Below are 22,761 nucleotides of genomic sequence, written 5' to 3' on the forward strand. Positions count from 1 at the left end.
AGACGATATGGCTGTAAAGAGTGTTTCTTGTGAGATGACGGCCGATAGAAAGGTATGGAAGAAGATGACATATTGTGCCGACCCCAAATAAAATAATTGGGATAAGGGCAGGGGAATGATGATGATGTAGTTATTCAATGCTGATATGAAAGTCATACCCTGTCACAGAGCTCACTTGTGATTTTCATTAAGCAATTCTCCTTTCTTGAAACTTTTACAAACAACACAGCTAAAATACCTTCTACAAAATACCTAAGTTTACTCGACTAGGCACAAAGCAAATCTCCACGACACCTCTGTTTCCAACTAATCTATGCCACAAATGTTTACATCGTGCGACACGTCGCCGCCACATCCGTTACACCGAGATGAATCTGCGAGGGAGGATGTCACTGGCAGGGGAATCTATATTGTTACACCGTGTGTTTAGTTCCATTGCGATCGTAGTAATTACTAGTTATATGTACTGGCAGCAACTAAAGTCAATCATATTTGACAATCATGAAGGCTAATAAGTACTTTTCGTTGAACGTTGAAGTTATATTAAACATTATCCTGATTAGCGCATTCTTCCCCGCCTTGTAATTGTTGATTTTGTAAAGAAGCTTGACATAATATGTAGCGCTTTTTTAAACTTTGACAAAATAGTCTGATTTCATGCAATTTTTGATATAACTGATAATTAATCTAATATTAAAGCGTCATAATCCCCAGTACTAAGGGATCGATTGAGAAAGAAAAGAGAAAGAGGCTATGGAGAATGTACACCAATTTTTTCCACATATCATTAAAAATAATGATACTTCGTAAATTTTTATTTCTGCATTGACTTTTGTCGCTGACTGTACTTGTACAATGTTATTGCACTGTGTATAGTAAGTATCTCATGTATCTATTATGGGAACAACAATAATATAATTTTCATTACATTCGATCAGCAATGTTGGTACGATTTAATTTTTATTTAGGTCATGAACATTGTGGATAACGCGACCTTATACAGTCTCGACCCCCAGCCAAGGGGCATTGAGAAAAAATAAATCAGTCAGCTTACTCTCAGACCGATTTACGAACAATATTAGATACGAATTTATTCTTTTATCTCGTGAACAAAAAATGGATGAAATACAGTGATTCAAAATTTCGTGTGACGTCACTTACCAGTACGATTTTTACTAGCTAGTAATGTTTTTAGTGCCCACTACCAAACTTAAGTGCTCGTTATCTTCTTCACTTTTTGATGATAAAGACGTACCTGATTTTAATTGTAAATCCGTCTGACGGACAAAACAGATTTTATGACATTCAATCAAACATCCTATCGTGGAAGCGAGACAGACCTATACACATAGCAGCGCTCTATCTTACTTCCACAACTTTTAATATGTTTTTTAAGGCTGCGTTCCTATTACCTATTATATGATGTAACGTTACAATAGAAGATTTATTCAGCATTTGTCGTACAGTACCAGTCGGTGCGCGACCTGCATCGTCGCTATGCCGTTGCGTCATAGAGAACAATCGATCTTAGTTATGGTGTAATTGTTACGCTTGTATATGTACGTCGTTACTTAGATATACTAGCTTTAATAATTATATTATTTGCAAAAAGATTCATTTTTTTCTTGAGTAACTTTAATTTCTTGCCGTTTCAGTGTTGGATTTTCGCAACTAGAGACCAGAAACATTTATATAGTTACAAAAGTGCCTTAAATAAGACCTTAATATTATAAAATCATTTTAAATTTCATATACCTACTATTTCTTGTTAGTAATACTTGAAGTCTAGGATAAAGTTAAAGGTAGTTATTTAATAATTTAAGGGTATCACTAGTCTTTAGCTGTTCTTTAGACCGAACCTACCAGGATAAACACAAAAATAAATTAAATTAATGCCAATTATAAATGTCTACCACACTAAATATCGAGTAATTAATTAGTTCTTATCAATATATACTACACTTATAAATGATTTCATTATGTAAATAGCTTGCTGGCAATAAATAAATAATAATTGTTATTAATTACCTTGGCCAAGGGGGTAATAAGCCCAAGCCCAAAACTAGTCCAGCCTTTTAAGCATGAATGAGTAACAAAAAACGCGCAAGTTTGTTTTATGGATCTTAAAGACTTTCACGTTTATTATATTAGTTACGAAATATCCCGGGGCGAATAATATAATGTTATATGATGGCTGCCCTAGACCTACGAATTATCGTCCTTTTCGCATAAAACAGCTAGAAGCAAAAATTCTAAGTATCGGAATCGCCACACATTATTATTGAAAAGTTCTTTTATGGCTTTTTTTAAGGCACATAGTTTTACAAAGTCTTGACTTCTGTAAAAAAAATCTACAATGTAACCGCCCTAAGCTCGACCCTACTTCGCCTATGTGGAAATCCGCGCCTAAATAATATCGTTAACGTTTTCATGTATCAAATGAATAACCCAAGCTTTAACATCCACTCGTATCAACGTTACAAATTTACGCGAAGCAAAACTAGATGGCGCTGACTGTCGCTCGCGAAGTTAAAACGAAAGCGCACAGTAAGCAATCTTCAATTACGCCGGCAGATGGTAACAGATGGTTTATTTACAGTAATTACGTATACACAAGAAGCCAGGTAAAGCGTTAATTCATTATACGCTTAAGTTAACTTTTAAGACTAAAAACTGGGCGTTGTATATGAAGGAACTTCAAGAAGGCGGTTTCTGCAAAAAGTACTTATCTCAAAGAGGTTTTTAAAGATGCTTTAGTGGATACTAGACCTTGTTGCCTCGTGTACGGAAGGGCTTAGCGACATAAAGTAATAATAATTGAAAAGATACTTACCATCGAAATTATTTCACCAATGTAAGTAAAATGTATTTTATAAAATTTTAAATACAACGACATCTATCGGTCATTTTGAATTTAAATTGCGCACAAACCGTTTAAAAAATAAATTACACTTTACACGTTATCTGAATTTTACAATAGATGGCGTTGAAATCCCGTTTTTTTTTTAATCGGCTGCACAAATATTCCCGGATAGACGTTTAGCCGGTTCGATCCTGGCAAACATTTGTCTAAACCTCAAGTTTAGGTCTCGGTTCGACTATATTTTATCGCCAAAGTATATAACGTGTATCGGAATAAACGTAAGACCTTTCAAGTGGCTTTTGTACTCATACTTTTATCATTGGAATGATGGTATAATCGCGAAAAAAAAACCTTTTTTTTTCGCTGGGCGTACGACTCGATAAAATGTTCTGAACATTTTTTTTGCCTTTGCAGTATTGGTCCCACAGTAAAAGTTGTTCATAATTATGAGTATAATGACAGCTTTTAAGGTCTTGCGTTTATTTTGTCGTCTAAGTGTAAAGGCAGGTGGACTCACTGTTCCTAGCTTGCTTTGAAGGCAGTAAGGTGGCCAGCTTAGCAGCATCAGCTTTCTGAAGGTTATCGAACAGCTCCTGCTCCCCCCCAGGGTACAACTCCTGGTAGAACTCCCCGCCAGCCTCCTCCCATCCCTCCTGCTTCTTGGAGCGAGCTTTGTTTTTCGAGTTGCCTCCAGACATGATTCACAGCATCTGGAATTGATTTAATTAGCTTTTAATATGAGGAACATTACTACATTGTGATTAAAATGCTGTTTGGTTAATAATTTAGCATTTTCGTTCTAGAGTATTAAATATATATACGGTGCAATCAGCAGAATATTATGTACCTTATTTTTTGGAACACTTATTATAATAGAATTCTTCTAAATAAATTAATATCATATGAACATGAAAATCGGTAAAGGAAAACATCGCATGGAAACTTGGATCAAGATATAGGCGAATTTAATCCATAAAATCTGTCGATCTAATCTATTCATCGCCACTGCGAATGTTTAGCCAAAAGAATAACACACAGTCACAGCACATAACATCCGGCTATGAACCCTCGACGAGGGTAGAAGGTGGAAGTAATTAATTAATCAGCAAATTTAAAAAAGACTTGCTTTTGTGGAAGACAGACGGCATGATATATAATATTCCACAACTTTCACACAACGCCATCTAGTCTCAAACTAAGCAAAGTTTGTATTATGAGTACAAGACAACTGATAAGCATATTTAAATATATATTTAAAAAATACATACATATTTTAGATAAATTACACCCAGACACAGAACAATATTCAACAACACGTAGTCTTGTCAACAAAACAGCCAGTTCGGCTTTTTAAAATATTAGTAGATGATGTGGTGACCAAATCATATACAGGAAAAAAACGTAAACAAATAGGCGACAACTTTGATTTGAGCAAACATTGATAAAATTATCGAATAAATACAATTATAAGATAATATATATTATCTACTTCCTTTTGAATAAATCTACTTATCTATAAAATTGTGATAAGCATTAGTTTATTAACTGATCATAATTTAAGATTACAGACTATGAGTATTATTCCTTTTTAAATAATTATGGTGGGAGTTAAACAAAGGCAGAATATTCTCGGGTGTAATGGAGGAAACATTTAGCCAGCAGCGTAAATGAAAAAAAAATCAACTGTTGTGCCCCATGGGGATCAGTATAACAATATTTTAAAATATGGAACCCATTTTCAGACTTAAATTTAAGATTAAATCTGTTAAGTACAGCTTAACAATCCAGTAATTTAAATTTCTAGGCACAAGATGCTTGGTGCTAGTTTATATGCTTAATCCTTTTAGTTTTTTGCCAATCGCCAGAAAAGTTTGTAAATAATCTGTATGGTAAGAATACTGCACAGAATACTACAGCTAAAACCGCATAAGTGACACGATCACAGGTTAAGCTATGCTTGACGCGGCTGGTCCGTAGATGGGTGACCATCTTTGTCATAACGAGTTCCTCCGTGGTTCGGAAGGCACGTTAAATTGTGGGTCCCGGCTGTTATTCTTACATCTTTGACAGTCGTTACAGGTAGTCAGAAGCTTGAAAAGTCTGACAACCAGTCTAACCAAGGGGTATCGTGTCGCCCAGGTAACTGGGTTGAGGAGGTCGCTCCTTGGCAAACACTAGTACTTAGCTGAAACCGGTTAGACTGGTAGCCGACCCCAACATAGTAGATATTGTCCAGCATAAGTTTATCCAAGGTATACCAACAGTATGTAATAGGGATGATGACTGGGTATAAAATGAAAAAATCTCATTAGTCCTCATCCCCCTAGTCATTTTTTCCTTTTTCAGAAAAACTAGAGTTGACAAAGATTAACTGCTTTAAAGTTTAGGAGAGGGGCTTGTGACGTAACGATAGAGTAAAATTTATACTCAATCGTGACGTCACGCGTAAGTTTCATCCACTGTTATTTGATCAATTTATGTTTGCGGGACAAATTAAAAAATACGTATCCATTATTATACAAAACAAAACAAGACGGACACTGCAAAACAAAAATTGTCATCATCCCTATTCTTAACTTTTAAAATACTATAATAACGTAATATTGATAAAGATATAGACATTCATTGACATTGATAATTTACTTTACTTTGTTTCAATCAAAATCAATCAAGTACTAACAATTAATAGATCATTCACTTGTTTAAAGGACTACAAAATTCAAGTATGCTTAAAGTGTTAACAATACAAATTATGTAATGAACAACGGTCATAGTCATTACCACTTTAGAATTAACACAATTATGAATGAATACTTCAGTACTTACAGTCAATTATTTGCACATGGCAATGGGTGGGTGACCCTCGTAAATGTAAAGAGATGTTGTTTTTAATACAGTTAGTTAGTTTTTATGTGTTACTGTCACACTAAAAGCACTTATAAACAATGTCTGTCAATCGCTGGTCTGCTGGTTAGTGGCCCTGACTGTTATGCTGGTGGTTGTGGGTTCGATACCCATCCAGGACAAATGTTTGTGTGTTGAGCATGATCATTTGTTCGGAGTCTGGGTGTAATTTATCTATAATATGTATATATTTAGAAATGTTCAAGTATGTTTATCAGTTGTCTAATACTCATAATACAAGCTTTGGTTAGTTTGAGACCAGATGGAGTTGTGTGAAAGCGCTACGAGCACAGATGAATGGAATTATCATAAACATAGTATGTTTGGTATAATGTACCTAAATTATTCATGCTCTTCTAGGAAATTCAGATAAGCATGTAAATTGAAATTTAGGAGAACTTGAGTTTAAGTGTAAACAGTCTGGTTTGATGACTAATAAAGGAGAAACTATCCTATTATTATTAAAATTATAAACAGGAATGGTGTTAGTATTCAATTTAAAAATAATCATAATGAAAAAAGTATGTTCTTAGAATTGACCATCACATATTAAAAGTAAATTTTTTAGATAAGCTGGTAAGAAAATGGCTTCCTATATTTATTTGCATATAACCTTTTTATAGAAAACCACTTTTCATCTTGCCACCTTCTATGATTGCATTAATTGTTTATTTCAACTGTATAACAACACAAAGGAGATACCTCAAACTATATTTATGTTGAATAATGATTGAACATATTTGTGTATGTATGTTTGTTTATTATTGTTTTATAACTATTTAAGGAATTTCACCTACTGTATATTAGAAACAACTGTTCCATGTTTAAAATTGAATGCAGAATTAAGTTTACTATACACATGTTTTTTTTTAATACAAATAGGGATACTTTTTGGAAAAAGAACAGCATTTTATATATAGCAGTTTTAAATAGTTTTATTGTCTCTTGTTTCATGATTATAGCGAGAGTCTAGCAGTAATTGGTATTCAGAATTTACAGTGAAATAAACATATATTCAAGCATAAAGTCTAAATCCATAAATATATTGTGGACAATTCTGGTGAATTATAAGAAGTTTGTAAAATATTTCTAATATGTTGTTGCTCTGTACCATGAATTTAGACAAAATGGTCATGACCAAGATAATAATATATTCATCTCTTTTCTAACCTGACTATTGCAGGCCAGAAAAAAAAAATCATTAAGTGAATTGAACATCCCCCGTCATTTCATATTTCCTTTTATAAAGAATTTTTAACACAAATAGCACAATTATTATAACATTATGTTGGTAACTTAGTTCATGAGGTATGTAACATTACAGTTTCAAGGATTTATGCATGAGAACTGTGACAAAAAACAAGAATGTTTTTTGTTGGAATCTACTTAACTGCTTTGTCATGTTTTCTACTAGATATAAATATATTTTACTTATGTCCATACATTTTTCTTATTTCTGATGTTATAAACAAAAAGAGGAAAAATATGTTCTGACGTTTTGGGATATAAGTACTTTATTCAAATGTATTTACCTGTTGTATTTATTATCTGTTTGAAACGAATAATTCGAATCGCGAACAACACAAATGTCTATCACTTTCATAAATTTGTCGTGTACTACTTATCCACAACGAATAATTACACTAAGGACGATAAGATTAAAAAACAAAACATCTAATGTATGAATTGGTCATATAAATTTTTGCTGAAATTAATCATTATTTTGCATAATAAAAACGGAAGAGCCAGATTTGCTTGTTTTATCTTAAGAACACAAAGCATCGATAAAATTTACTTTTTTTTGCAAAATAAGGGCAAAGGGTACTGTTAGGACACTCACCGTATAACATAAACAATAGATTATTATCCCACTATCTCCTCGGAGATGATACTTTTCACGTAACTGACATTGCTTGGCGTTAGTAACTTATAATCTCTGTAATATAAATTAAAAAAAGGTTAAGATACTTATAGGAATAATGTATTTGAGATTAAAATAGTCCACAATACAAGGAGTGGTACGCACTGAACTGTCCGAATTCTCGTAGACTGACTGTATGCATACGTTCTGAAATTGACGTCAATTTTTGTCTGTCACACTATTTATAGAGTATACTTGTCTAATTTTACGCTTTTAGAATTTTACAAACACTAGCTCGATAAAACATTTGCATATATATACCTTAGAATTTGTGCATATTTAGTATCGAGTTAATTTCGAGACTGTTACATATTCAAAAAACATTTTGTTTCGTTTACGTGATTCGGAATGTTCAGTTTTAATTGCAGTAATCTGTCACTCACACCAGTAATTAATCCTTTTTGACTGTTTATGTTATTAACACTCACATCTTAACCATGTCATGCTCAAAAGAAAAATGATGATGCCAAAAGTTATCCGTTACGCAAAAACATTTTTTAATTCAACAATAAACAAATAGGAGTCCTTATCGATCACTCTTTATAAATGGAACGAGTCCGCCGCATTGGGTCCCAATAAGATTTTATCAATAAGTCTTCACAGATTCTAACGACGTTTTCTGAGGAAACGAACAGTCATGGAGCCGATAAAAACACTAAATTGATATCCGAAGTCGGTAAAAACCCGACAACCATCCGCTGATATTCGCGTAAACAAATTTCAGAGGAAATTTTCTTCATGCAATATCCGGCCTGGCTCATGATTGGCGGGTTTTCGCGGTATTTCCACCGCCGACAAATCGCGAGGGGCCACCTGTAGGTACGGCCAATCGGAGGTGTCTGACGTGAGCACTGATCCTAATTGAGCCAATGCAATATCCGGTGGGCGATGCGACTACATCCTGCGCGAAAAGCCCGGGAACGGTCCGGGACGACACTACACCTGCGCAGCATCCCCACAGACGCCGCTCCAAGATCACATCTCACGAAAAGTAATGATTATTTCTGTCCGCGGGCGTTTAGTTCCGCATACTCTCGCTGTGGCGCTGTGCTCGGGAGTAGGACCGCGAATACGTACCTCGTTATATGGATTTTAAAACGTATTAACAGTATTGTAAATTGATAAATTCCGTGTTATAATATATTAAAGTGAAATATTAAAGTATGGTGCGCGACTGAGTATATAAATACATGTGTTAGTTGTTTGTCGGGGCGTATCGCGAAGCTGGTGAGCGCGGTCCGTGTCGTCCATTAGAAACCATTTTCCAGGGGCATAGAGGGTGTGAGAAATAAGACGGAAAATTCCCCAGTGCGATAGATTACAGACTATAGTTTAGATGTAGCGGGACAAATGTGTGTTGTTGCAACATGTATGAGTGCACGAGTGTATCGACCGAGCCCAAACCTCGGCTGGCTGTTTTCCAAAGGCGCGTTGTGCGCGTCGTGTGCGCTCGCCCGACCACACACGCTTAACGAGATAATCGCGGACGAATCTGCACTGAACTCTGCTTTAAACTATTGTTATGAGTGTTACCACGCATAATGCACGCTTCACCCTCGACCGCTCTCCGCGGCCATATAATCTAAATCACAATTAGATCGCTAAATGGCGTTTGGGAAGTTGGTCTTTGTGCTGGTCGTGGTTGCCGTCGTCGTGGTCGGCGACCATGAGATCGAGAAGGAGGACAAAGCGAAGAAAGCCATGGCGGCGGAGAACCACAAGTACCGGAGCGCGAACCCGGGCAAGGAGCGGGGCTCCTTCCACAAGCTGAGCGCGCTCATGAACCGCACGGAGGACCGGCGGCAGGGCCGGCGCGGGGACAAGGTGCTGCGGCTCAGCAAGAAGTACAACGACATGATGAACGACAACGAGGGAGCCATCGCCATCAACCAGAAGACCTCGTACGACAACGACACGGTTACATTAACCGATAAGATGAAGATCCTTCGTCCTAACGGTCCGATGTACGAGGCTGTCAACAAGTACTCGTACATCCCGCAGGCTACAGGGGTGTTCTGCAGCTTCGAGAACAACGGCACGGACTCGGGGAGCGTGTGCATGTGGCAATGGAACTCCACGGTGTCTAGCCACGGGCTCGGCTTCAAGGTGGTGACGGCCGCTGATGTGGTGGCCATGAACCAGACCACTAGAGGAATGAAGTTCTCCGGACCCGCGACAGATGGGGACGGCGACGTGGGAGGTGGGTCCCAAACTATACAGTTATTTCTTCTTTATCTGACAATCTGAAAGTATAAGTTTGCTTGCGTGAATGTCATTAATACCTTCTCTGGATGTCTACAAACGTTTGGCGGATAGGTATTAAGGCCAAATTACTTCTCCTAGTTCGTTCTCCAGTTTTGCAAGACAAATGGATAGTGATATTTTTATTATTGCGTTAAATAACGATTGAATCATATTCAAGTCGTGCGACAATCACAGTTCTGTAGATTTGAAAAGAAACAAAACTTGTCAGCTTTTTAAATGAGATTGGTTTTTAGAAATCAATTTGTTTATTTGGAAGCGAAATCTCCAGTGAACTTAAATCTCAATTTTCATGGAAGCTAAGCACTAAGTCATAGACATACTTTTTATCGTTCTCTGATTGATGGCTTCGCTTTTGCTTAGGCACCTACTGGTTTTGTAGGCAAGGGTGTGTCTAATATGGTATTTAGGATGAAAACAAGTCCATACTTCAATTCTTAGCTTTTGAAACTGATAAAATCACGTCGTTGCGTTTCCTTGAAACTATCACAAATATCTGTCTTACGGAATCGATGATAACCATAAAGTTGAGGCTGAGAAAGTACCTCAGTATAGAACATCATAAGTGTTCATGAGTTCAAGTTAAATACATTGATGGGCGTAGGTTATAATTATTTACTCAGTTTTATTAAGGATACATAGAACTTTGATCTAAATGGTTTTTTATAAGTGATCGATTTTCTCATACGGACCATATTTTATTTTTTGATTTTAATTAAATTAAACCGATTTTTTTTGTATTTTTATAACACTGAATTAAGTGTTGTGAACAATGATAGAGATAGCATGATATCTAATAGCTTTTTTTTAACTGTGTTAGGTTTGTAAATGCGACTGTTATGAATAGTAGGATCGTTGGGGCTTTACAAGTCGTTAAGATCTGCCAAATAAATTAGCGAGAAATTATTTTTTTAAACTTATACTTCTTAATAGTGAACTAAAACAATCGCAAACCCATTTAATAATTTAATGAAGTGTAACAAAATCCTATCCTATTGTATAACTGCGAATGTAACTTGGTTTGTTTGTCACGCTGTCACGTCTCAACAACTTAACTGATTCTCAATATCGTTTCAATAATATTTGCAACATAATTATTGAATAACATAATATGTTATTTATCTCCACCTTTTTTTGTATTTTTGTACGAAAACCCGCGAATCATTGTTAGTGTCGAAAATTTCGATTTGCAACTGTTTTTGTGTCAAAGTCAAATTCTTGAAATAAAGAATTTGACTGAATTGAAGACCATTATATCGCACTTTTGAACGTCAAACAATTTATATAAACAATATTAAGATCTAGTGTCAGTCTAATTAACACATATCTATAATTTATAATTGGTGCTAAATGTATATCTTATCAATGCAATCATAATATATTTAAGTGTAATAAACAGGAACAAGATTTAATACTTCAATGAATTACTTATCGGACATTGCTTGTTACCAAAATTGATTTTTTTTTATTTATAATCTGACTATTTATAAACTGTGTTTATACTTTTATTCTCCACCGATCTCTACATCTAAAGATGCTTAGTTTGTGACGTTGTAATCTTACGGGGTGATCACAGGATCAACTGAATCAATTTTGAAAGTTCGTTAATCAATAGATAGCTACGAGAATAGTATAATATAATACCAGCCTATATAATTCCCAATGCTGGGCACAGGAGTCTTCTCGTATAGGGAGTGTTTTAGCATTGATCACCACGCTAGCTCACTTCGTGTTGGTGATTTTGGATTCCAATATTTAGAATCCAGGTTTCCTCACGATGTTTTCTTTTACCGTTTTCTCATTGATGTCTTAGAAAGCTAGAATAGTTAAGAAAAAGTCTAAGGTATATCGTGTTACCTGGGTAACTGGGTTGAGGAGTTCAGACAGGCAGCTCCTTGTCAAACACTGGTACTTACCTGAATCCGGTTTGACTGGAAGCCGATCCCAACGTAGTTGGTCTAAATGCTAGGATGACGGATTCTCCTCTGTGTTGTCGTCCTATTTTTATGACTGTAGAAGTTCTAGTCCAAAAGATGGTGATATTGAATGGAAAAGATCTGGAAAATATCGATAAAATGCATAGCATGGTGGAGATATCATGATTGACCTACTTTCCCTACAAAATGGTAAACAACTTGCTTATAATTTGTTTGCAACCAGCCTTACTGAAATGAGTAAGTGCATTAAACAATTAATTAATTTGTCTAGCCAGTGGGTCTGGTAGTGAGTGGTCCCAACTGCTATACCGGAGGACGTGACTTCGATTCTCACTCAGTACAAATGTTTGTGTGATGATGTAGAAAATGGAGAGAAATAATGTTTAAGAACGTCACGAAGTTAAACTCGACCTAAAAAATGTTTTCGTTTTTTTTATAACGAAAAAAGAAACTAACATAGACGCCATTGCCTATGGTCACTAGTTGCATGTATTATTACAATTGTCACGCGAACCTCTGCCTTAAAGTTATACTTTGTTATTATTAACTTTATTGTTAAGATTTTATTAGAAAAAAATCGGCAAAAAAAAAAGTCCAATACTTGTATTATTCATGAACTTCTAAAGCCAGAATATTGCCTGCGTGGAAGCAAGACAGCGCTCTACATTGTAAATAGCTTTATCTCGTTCTCACAAAAACACCAGCCTACCTTTTTAAGCTTATAGTAAAAGGCTGGCATCTTTTTAAACGTCCTATTTAGTGCATGAGTATGCTTGCGAAAAGGTCAAAGGTTCTATCTATTCGAGTCTGCTGTTACCGGCAGGCGTATACGATGCAAAAATATTACAAATCTTTATTTAGAACATCTACCATAAGGAATGAAAGTTTATAATATCACACAGATAAGTATGTTAAAGTTAAGCCCCACAAAACTGATGCAATGGCTTGACTGTGAGGTCAAAGAGACTAAAAAAATCACAATAAAATCACAGTTTCAGAGGTTAGTACATTCCCTAAGTACTTAAACATCGAAACCCGACGTAATGTAGTAACATTTAGGGTAAAATCTGGAAACATGTTACCTGTTACCTTTTTTTTTTTGGTAAATCGGGGGAATCCTCATGGACACCCACTCGCTCCCAGAAATGGGTAGCGTCAGACTTTTACTGATTAAACCTGAACCGGCGTGCTACGTCATCCGCGTTTTTGTGTTGGTGTATGGCAATGCGTTGCAATCCTTCATACACATGTTACCTGTTACCTGCTTAAGCGGTAGAAGGGGCCCGGGTTTGTTTTTAATCGGTGAAGGTCCGGATATCCTCAAGCCAGTTTCACCAAAAAGGTGTAGTCAGAAAGAGTCTAGTGCCAACCATTTCCTTTTTGTTAAGGCAGGGGAATCATCATGGACACCCACTCCTTCGGGGGATCAAATGGGTAGTGTCCGACTTTTACTGACTAAACCTGAACCGCCGTCATCCGCGTTTTTGTGTCCATCATACAAAGAGATGAGGTATCCTGAGGAATATCACTTTGCCAATAAATACAATTTTCACAAAAAAAAACCGACTTCAAATTAGTTTCAGTATTGCGTTTTTTGTAAAACTTTGTAAGTGCCCTTGAACATTATTTTTTTTCAAAATAGTTTTTATAACCTTTGTAGTGAGTACAGGCGTGATAATATGTTGTGTGATGGCGTAAACAATGCTTAGATATACTATAGCAACAATTGCGGTTAATCTGCTGTTATTTATTGAAGAGTTCCCTCAATTTCTACAAGATCCCATCATCAGATATTGAAATGGTGATAATGGGACCACACGGGAAGCACAAGCTTTCAAATAAAAAAAGAATCATGAAAATCGGTTCACCCAATCGCAAGTTACGAGGTAACAAACATAAAAAAAAAAATACAGTCGAATTGAGAACCTCCTCCTTTTTTTGAAGTCGGTTAAAAAAACCCGACTAATCTAAACTTCTCAATGACTAAATTGATTTGTAATCTAAATTCGCGCGCAGTTTCAATTGGTGTCCAATTCAATCCTCACATCCTGCTACGAGAGGTAGCGTCTGTACAAGTGTGGGATAGTTACTGGCAACATTACATAAATGATTCATATTAAATATGTAAGCAAAAATGTTACTAAAAAAGTGGAAATGAAAACACGCCTGCTCAAGCGAAAATTTGAGAATGCTTTTATATTGCAAATGAAAGGTAAAAGGAAATTTTAAAAAATAGGAAAAATATAGCCACTTTGAGCCATTCTTTTTGGGTGATCCAAGAAGCTTACTACCATGTCTTTTTCTTACTTGATCACAGCTGTGGAAAAGAGATTCTTTCCACTTGATACTGCGCTATTACTCTTCCCCTCTTTTGCTTACATGCTTTTCTCACTATGCCACTAATTAAAAGTTGTTAATTACTTGCAAATGATTTCAAGAACTCGGTCGTAGCCTACATTTGAGTAAGGTTAAGACCTTCTTGTTTTATAGCCACCTCTTTGCGTCATCACAACATTGAAATGACAGTCTACTATTGACTTATTTAAAGAACTGTGTTATAACTCTTGGAGGAGGTGGTAGGAAGGTAGATATTGGAGATTTTTTATAATTATATCGATTTAAATGTTAAATGGTGTTGTGGCGTAAATTGGGAGAGGCCTATGTCCAGCAGTGGACTATGATTGGCTGATTGATTGATTGATTGAAATGTTAAATACGAGCTTATACACGTCCCACTACTGGACACAGGCCTCTTCCCGTGTAGGGAAGGTTTGAGCATAGATCACCACACTAGCTCACTGCGGGTTGCTGATATCAGATTCCTATATTTGGAATCAAACTTTCCTCACGATGTTTTCCTTCACCGTTTTGTCAGTGGTGTCTTAGAACAATTAAAACGTAGATATTAACTTTGATAATTTGTCTGCGTTGTGTTGGAACCTGCACCTCGTGCATACAAATCCATTCGTTTTTTTAATATTCATAATCGCATAATGTTATTTAATTTAATTACAACATACTTAAGTTCATAAGATTATAGCTCTGATTAAAATTCTTAATAGTAATTATAAAATCGCGTGATTATTAACATTTGAGTCATAATTAATTTAAGTAAGATCTAGATTGTAAGTATCGGTCAACAGCTGATATACTTGAAGATTTTATAATCAGTGTTAGATAAAGTACTTCATTATAAATAGTTTATTCTCACTTATGATTTATCATGGTATTGCCGTAATTTTCAACTCGTGACAGATAAAGAGTTAAGCCAGGCTCGCCGCGGTTGGTTTGTGGATGGGTGACCATTAGTAATATCGATATGCCTGTTTACTGCAATATTTTTGTTTTTCTTAGTTTTTAAATTTGCTATGAGTTGTATTATCAAGCAATTAAGCGGCCAGAGGACAGCTAAAATTAGACATGCTTCTAAACTGGTTTTAGATACTGAATATCAGAATATCAGTCTTTTAAAGAAAACTAATTCCATAACATTTGGCTTGTCTTACGACTTCTACAACTTCAAAACAGTTGAAGTTGTAGAAGCGAGTCAGCGCTACAAGGCATATAGCTTTATCTCTTTCTCACAACTGCAATGCTATTTTAGTGATAGCGTTACACCCCTCGGTCTTTAATGGAAATACCTAGAAAATGCGTTGTTTTAAGCTGTCAACAAGAGACAGCACTAAACGACCTATAGCTTCATCTCTTTCCCACAACTGCAATTCTATTACTCTAGAGATGGCGTTAGTCCAATGGTATTCAATGAAAATGCTAAGCAACATGTGTTCGGCGTCCTCTCCGGGATACAAGAGGGTTACCCACGCGTTTTGCAAAGGTCAAAGGTTAGCTCGCCCTGAAGGGAGCTGTTTTCAGCCAATGACAACCTGTTACGCATTCAACTGATACGATTGAACCTTGTTTTTAGGAGCGGATATAATGATGATGATATTATGTAAGGGATAAAATGTTACAAATCTAGGTACGTGTAAATGTATCAAAGTTATATTCCAATATGAACGCAATATGAAGTATTTATAAGGTATGTAAATCAACTCAAAATTCGCAAATTTATTTAAGTACATTCATTTTTGTTTTGGTAGTTTTCTGTGAACTATAGGTAAATACAGTAAGCATAGTAAAGAAACCTGGATTCCAAATGAAAATACAATAAAAATCAAGGTTTTATATGGGCTCGTTTTGACAAGGAAAATAAATGGCTACGTTAGTAGTAGCAACCTAAACCAAACCTAAACACATCTAAAGCTCTTTTTCAAGAACAGTTAAAATAGAGTACTTAATTTTCGTACAAGCAGAACTGTCTTGCATAAAGTTTAAATGCACACCTCATTCAACTCAGAACCAGCGTGACAATAACTATTCGTGCCTAAAAGGGTAGAAATGACACATGATTCTCAGTTACCAAAAAGTTAATTACAACTGGCGACTTAAATATTTACATTTAAAGAGAATACTTGCAGTTGTGTGTATTTTTAGCATTTCTACATTTGACTAATTGAACAGAGACGGACTTGGAAATTTGAACTTTAAGTTTATGTAAGTATACTAATATTATGTAGAGGTTAAGTTTGTGCGTTCATGTCTGAGGATATCGCTGGATCTAGTAAACCATTTTTTTTCGTTTTTTTTTTATCAATAAAACGACTCCTACAGTCAGGAATACAATTTTTGCGTCGCGGGGCTCAGGAAAAGCATTCGTGGGACACACAAATGATTATTAATAAAAGGATATACTAGTAATTTACAGTATTTTAAATTTTCCTGAGCACAATGTTCTGTGAAAACGGATCAAGCAGACTTGTATTTATTTCTTAAAGATTAATAGGGGTCTGCACACTGCGTCCCCTTCGCGACTCATAAAAATACGTTAATCAGTTGGTAACGGTTGTCCAACGTGGTGAAGACTGCTGAAGACGTTATTCGCTACATTTGTGATAAACTATTTCACATAAGAATTTTATTATGTAGATGATAAGAAATAAATATCTTTGTTATCTCTTTTGCAAGAGATCACTCATAAACAATCCAAAATAGGTACGGGACCATTGAATTCTGTGAGTCTAACGAGCATATACTTACTTGTTGGTGAATGCAAAAAATCAATTTGCGTACTCACTAAATTTGTGACCCAGCCAATGTTTTTCTTTAGCCAATTAATACTTAACCCTCCAAGGATTTCTCTTGATTATTCGCAACAACTCATTTTATTTGTGAGACACTTTAACCGTGCTTACTAAACTTTTAACAAAAAAGTGTTTCAAGCACTTTCATAGAAATTTGCGTTGTATGTAAGTGGATATATTAATATATATGTGGTATACTTTGTATGTCATGTTTTAAAAGGAAGTGACCTGTTAAACTATTTTCGCCTGACCGCCTCTGGCCGTTGAAGCTGCGTTAGAAGATTGTTTAATATCAATTTGTTCTTATATTCCACTAGTCATGCCCCGCGGTTTGCTCTGAATTATTTGTGTGATATAAATCCTTGAAACTCGGATTTAATCACTTTTTGTTTATTGTCGTGTGATGTGCACGCTCATTTATTCTGTGTCCGAGTGTAATTTGTCTGTATGTATGTATTTAGAAACAACTATGTTTATCAGTTTTCTAGAACTCATAAAACAAGCTTCGTTTATTTTGAGACTAGAACGTTGTGGAATATTATTATATTACTAGCTTTTGCCCCCGACTTCGTCCGCGTGGTTAGAAGATATAAGTTAGGAATTTTTGAACGGAAACACTCGAAGATGAATATTTTTTCCCATTTTTGCCACATTTTCCATTGTATCTTCTCCTATTATTCGCAGCGTGATGTTATATAGCCTAAAACCTTCCTCGATGAATGATCTATTGGACACAAAAATAATTTTTCAATTTCAACCAGTACTTCCTGAGATTAGCGCGTCCAAACAAACAAACTCTATATTAGTATAGATATTATTTTTTTTAAGATACAAACAGACCACTTGTTACATAGAAAAACTGCATCTGAAAACCTATTCTTAGATTTACAGGAGGTATTTGCCGCATGTCTTTGTTGTCTATAAGAAGCTTTGCTGAACCTTTGCGGGTAGCCTACATAAGCGATCTAAATCCGCATCTTTTGCTTGCTACTGACCTATATCAGCTGCATAAGATCTCATGAATAGCAAAAGGCCTAGACACTGTTACAGCGCGTTACAAAAGAGAGCGAATAGAAATCTTTGAATGTGCAAAATCGAAATCAAAGAGGTTTTATTTCAAGTTAGCCTTTTGAAGGATCTTTCGAAAGGTATGAGATCCTTATTGGACACATCTGGCAAGAAACTTTATAAGTTGAAAAAATTATATATACTTATGAACGATTCGACACAAGGATTAAATACCTTAATTATTACAGGCGTAGTTTAAAAACAATAAAATTGATAGATAACGCTTGAATGTATGAAAAATACATATTTAAGTCACGGGACGTAATGTCACCGTCATCCATAAAAGAATTAAATTCAATAAAAAATTATAGGCTTTAATAATAACACATGAATCTCATTTAATTATCACCTTCATCAACATAAACAAATCACATCAAACAACTACAGAACGAAATAAAAGTTAAAAATAGAAACAAAATAAGTCGAGTTCCTCTCTGTATGATGTCACAGGTTCCGCCATTTTCTAAGTAATTATTTTGGATGCAACGTCGAGACAGTCTATAATTAGTTTAAACAGTTCACTCCTTTATGAGACCGTTACTTATTATGCTTAGTGCTCAGTCCTTCTAGACGAGAGATATTTCTATATTGTTAATGGTATTCATAATAAAAGATTTAAATTTAAAAAGATTTGTTCAATATTGTTCCCTGGTGAGGAGCTCGTGGCTAAGTTATAACCGCATAAGTGATTCGATCACAGGTTAAGCTATGCTTGACGCGGTTGGTCCGTAGATGGGTGACCATCTTTGTCATAGCGAGTTCCTCGGTGTTTCGGAAGGCACGTTAAATTGTAGGTCCCGGCTGTTATTCCTACATCTTTGACAGTCGTTACAGGTAGTCAGAAGCTTAAAAAGTCTGACAGCCAGTCTAACAAAGGGGTATCGTGTTGCCCAGGTAACTGGGTTGAGGAGGTCAGGTAGGCAGTCGCTCCTTGCAAAACACTGGTACTTAGCTGAAACCGGTTGGACTGGTAGCCGACCCCAACATAGTTGGGAAAAGGCTAGGCCGATGATGATGATGATTGTTCAATATTGTTCCCTAAGAATAGCATAAGTCTAGAAACACACTATGTTTATTTACATACCTAGCTATAAAAAACATTTAGTTTTAAGTTAATCTTGTATCGATTAATTTTCGATCTCACAAAATCAGTCAAGCAGTCTTTTGTGTGATCATGTCCTAGTTCAGAAGTTTAACAGCTTTTTTATATACAAAACCCTTCATTGAAAATTTCAGCCTGCTAGCTTATCGGGAAGTGCGACAAACAAACAAGCAAGTGATTATAAAAAAAAGTAAAGAAAATGCTAAATTATGAACTTAACCTATGGTTACGAAGAATATGTTTACCACAGCCCCAGAATTCGCTCCCTTTCCATAATGTATATAGTTATAGAACCATAGACAACGACTGTATATTTTTAGCCGGAGACAAAACAATGACCTGCGCAGACAGAGCGGTAAACGAGGAGTTTATTACAGTTTCCAGTATAATAAAATCAAAAATAACACGAATATGATAGAGCAGGGTTGTGTATTTATTTGTTGCTTTTTAACTCTCAAATGGCTGGAACAATTTAAATGAAATTTCTTATGGGACTCGCTGACATCTTGAATTAACTTCACGCTAAGACATTTCTAAATAAGTTGTTATTTCTTTTTCTCCTTTTCTCTCGTCACATTCAAAAGTTAGTCAAGTGCGAGTCATATTCGAAAACTAAGTTCCGTACAAAAAAGGGTTAAGATAATATAAAAAAACCATCACCCATCCAATTTACGAAAGTGGGTGCCATTATTGAAACGAGATTTTTAAAATACGTTGTAATAGCGGCAACAGAGAAACGGCATCTGTAAAAGTTTCAACGTCAAGGTAGCAAGATTCAATCTAGTGACAGACAAACTTACATACATCAAAGGATTAGTAATAGGTTTTCGCCCAAAAAGTCACAAACTAAACCTTATTACTGAAATACAGCTCTGTTCGTTCCACTATAACTCATGAACCGTGATGGCTATTCTAAACAGTTGAAAGTAAGTGACAAATAAGTGACTCATTCGACTATTTGTACTTCACCTCATTGTTAAAAATCTCTCTCACAACCAGTTACAAAACTCCAAAAAGACAGTACAAAATATGTTTTTACTTTATTTCTCCATACACCTGTCAATTTTAATCATCGCCTTGCACTATCATTTCTTAAATAAGTCTTGCATTTGCGTAAAAGAGATGCCGCTATACCGAGTGCTCTATCTCGCTCCAACAATCTTTCTCCAAGAGTCATTGGTTAGACCCCCTGACGCAAATAAACCCTTCGTTCCCGATCACGTTACAATTAGCCCACATTCAGCCACTTTATGTTTTATTACCTAAATTGATCGCCCGCCTACAGACCGAAGAATGTCCCTTCGCCATTGTACAAGAATGTTTACAGAAAAACCAGTATGCCACGTCTTTAAAATACAGTTAAAATTGCAAGTGATTAAGTTGAATATATGTTGACTTTGGTAGGTATCAATTAGTTAGTGCTGTTGAATGCCATTTAAAATCGTCTTAAGTCGTAAATATAAAGACATTCTTGCTCGCTTGTCTTTTCTTGTATCACATAATTATTGTTTTTGTTCTCATGAACTTATTCGTGTATATTAAACTAGTTTTTCAACATTTTTGTCATAGTTTTGTATTGTATCATTTGTATTTGTATTATTCATTGAGGTCAGTTATATCGCGTTTCCAAGAGAACTCTTCAAAAGTCCGGGATAAAAACTATCTACGATACTAATCCTATGTTCTTTTTCAAGGTCAACTCTATCTCAGTACCAAATTTCATTAAAATCTGTTCAGTGGTTTAGACGTGAAAGCGTAACAGACAGACAGAGTTACTTTCGCATTTATAATATTAGTAGGGATTAGATTTGTTGTGTAAAGATGATTCATTAAATGGTACCATTTGATTTTGAAGTTTTTTACCAAACCGGAGTCCTTAATCATGTGCTGACGCGGTGGCCGTTTGCAGTTTGATTCACGACTTGCATCATTTAATAATAAGAAATTACCTCTGCATGTTGGACCTGTGTCTCCGTGCAAGCCTTTAAAAAGGACCGGGTCTCTTCACATGAAGTGATCCCGTGACTATAAAGAAATTATCGGGATTACTCAGATAATCTGCTTTCTCTGAAGAATATTCAGAAGTTTAATGATATATTAGCTTTTCGAAATAAAGTCAAATGAGCTACATACAACCTTAAAGAGCAATATAGCGATATCACGATAAAAATACCTTAAGAGTTAAAATAGGTGATAGGTGAGTTTTCGTCCGATAAAACCATTATCATTAATACAGTAACAGATGCAAGAGGGACTACTCTCACTTGTTGATCAGTATTCAGCATTCACATTTGAACAGATCCGACCCTGGCCGCCATTACGCCCACGCACTGTACAAACGTTCGCACTGTTGAACATAGCATGAAACAAACAAAAAATGAATTATTTTCGTCCATTTTATAGTTTTACGAGTCATCCGTTAAGGTGAATGGTGTTTGGAGTAAGAATTTTTGTTAATTAATGATACGTTGGTATAATTTATTTACACCATCTGTAGACAGATCATTTGGTCTTAGAGATTTTCTGGTTCAAACTAAATTAATTCGCTGAAAGCGCGGATAATATTTGCGCTTACAAATCATTTATTCGTAATGCAAGGCAAAATAAGTGTCGGTCGTGCGGGAGCAAGATGGGTCTATAGGGTGACATAGTACTTAAAGGTCTCGTGTCGAGTCTGGAGGAAGCTGGCACAGGACCGTAGTAATTGACACGAGAAAGGGGACGCCTATGCCCAGCTGTGGGAGGACAAAGGCTAAAATAGGGATGAAAACTAGGTATAAAGAGAAAAAATCTCATTTATCCCTCAGTTAGATAATTGAAAAGTATGAGACACGTATTTTTTCCTTTTTCAGAAAAACTAGATTTGACAAAGATTAACTGCTTTAAAGTTTAGAAAGAGGGGGCTTGTGACGTAGCGATATGGTAAAATTTATACTCAATCGTGACGTCACGCGTAAGTTTCATTCACTGTAATTTGGTCAATTTATGTTTGCGGGACAAATTAAAAAATACGTATCCTTTATTATATTAAAAAAAATTGTCATCATCCCTATTCAATGTAATGCACTAAAATTCTTTTAAAACATAATTTAATAACACTTTAACTAATTAATGTTACTACAGTTCGCTGTAACATTGTTAATGAATTAGTTTGCAAGCGATCATTGATTGCCTCATCCGCCCACGTGCTAACTCATGGAATTATAGGTTGACCTTTTACCATCCCCTTAGTACCATCATATATATGTAGCCAAGAATAATACGTTGTAGATAATTATGGGATGTGGAAATCTTGTCTTTGTTTCCATGACCAATCTTAAATTGGATGTTTAGACTTCAAAAAGGAGGTTTTCAATTCGTATTTTGTCTTTTTATGTTTGCTATCTTAGAATTCCGGATTTGATAAAGCGATTTTGTTTTATTTTTTCTAACGTGACATAGCTGTCATACGGTAAAGAAAAAGTGTATCATGCTTGGCTCAGTTGCTTTTATTTAAAGTCGGCTGTATGGCTTTATTGTAAAAATAATATATATTATAGCTCCTAGTTTTAAACCGAGGGGAT

At 35.5% G+C, this 22,761-nt stretch overlaps 1 protein-coding gene and 1 long non-coding RNA gene across 2 annotated transcripts in view; one reads left to right on the forward strand and one right to left on the reverse strand.

Moving 5' to 3' along the window:
- Window positions 1–82: 82 nt before the first annotated feature.
- On the reverse strand, window positions 83–8,061 carry LOC113505086. The gene is made up of 3 exons (XR_003401600.1): window positions 7,794–8,061; window positions 7,608–7,703; window positions 83–3,573 (listed from the first exon to the last, which is right to left on the reverse strand). It is a non-coding gene; the product is annotated as an uncharacterized LOC113505086 (long non-coding RNA).
- Window positions 8,062–8,116: 55 nt separating this feature from the next.
- LOC113505045 (ALK tyrosine kinase receptor-like) overlaps window positions 8,117–22,761 on the forward strand; it is a 38,633-nt gene continuing 23,988 nt past the window's right edge. The window contains exon 1 of the mRNA XM_026887552.1: window positions 8,117–9,888. Within this exon, the coding sequence (XP_026743353.1) occupies window positions 9,294–9,888 (595 nt within the window). The 5' untranslated portion in view covers window positions 8,117–9,293. The remainder of the gene's footprint in view (window positions 9,889–22,761) is intronic.

The sequence above is a fragment of the Trichoplusia ni genome, chromosome 24 (genome assembly GCF_003590095.1).
Source record: "Trichoplusia ni isolate ovarian cell line Hi5 chromosome 24, tn1, whole genome shotgun sequence".
Taxonomy (NCBI): domain Eukaryota; kingdom Metazoa; phylum Arthropoda; class Insecta; order Lepidoptera; family Noctuidae; genus Trichoplusia; species Trichoplusia ni.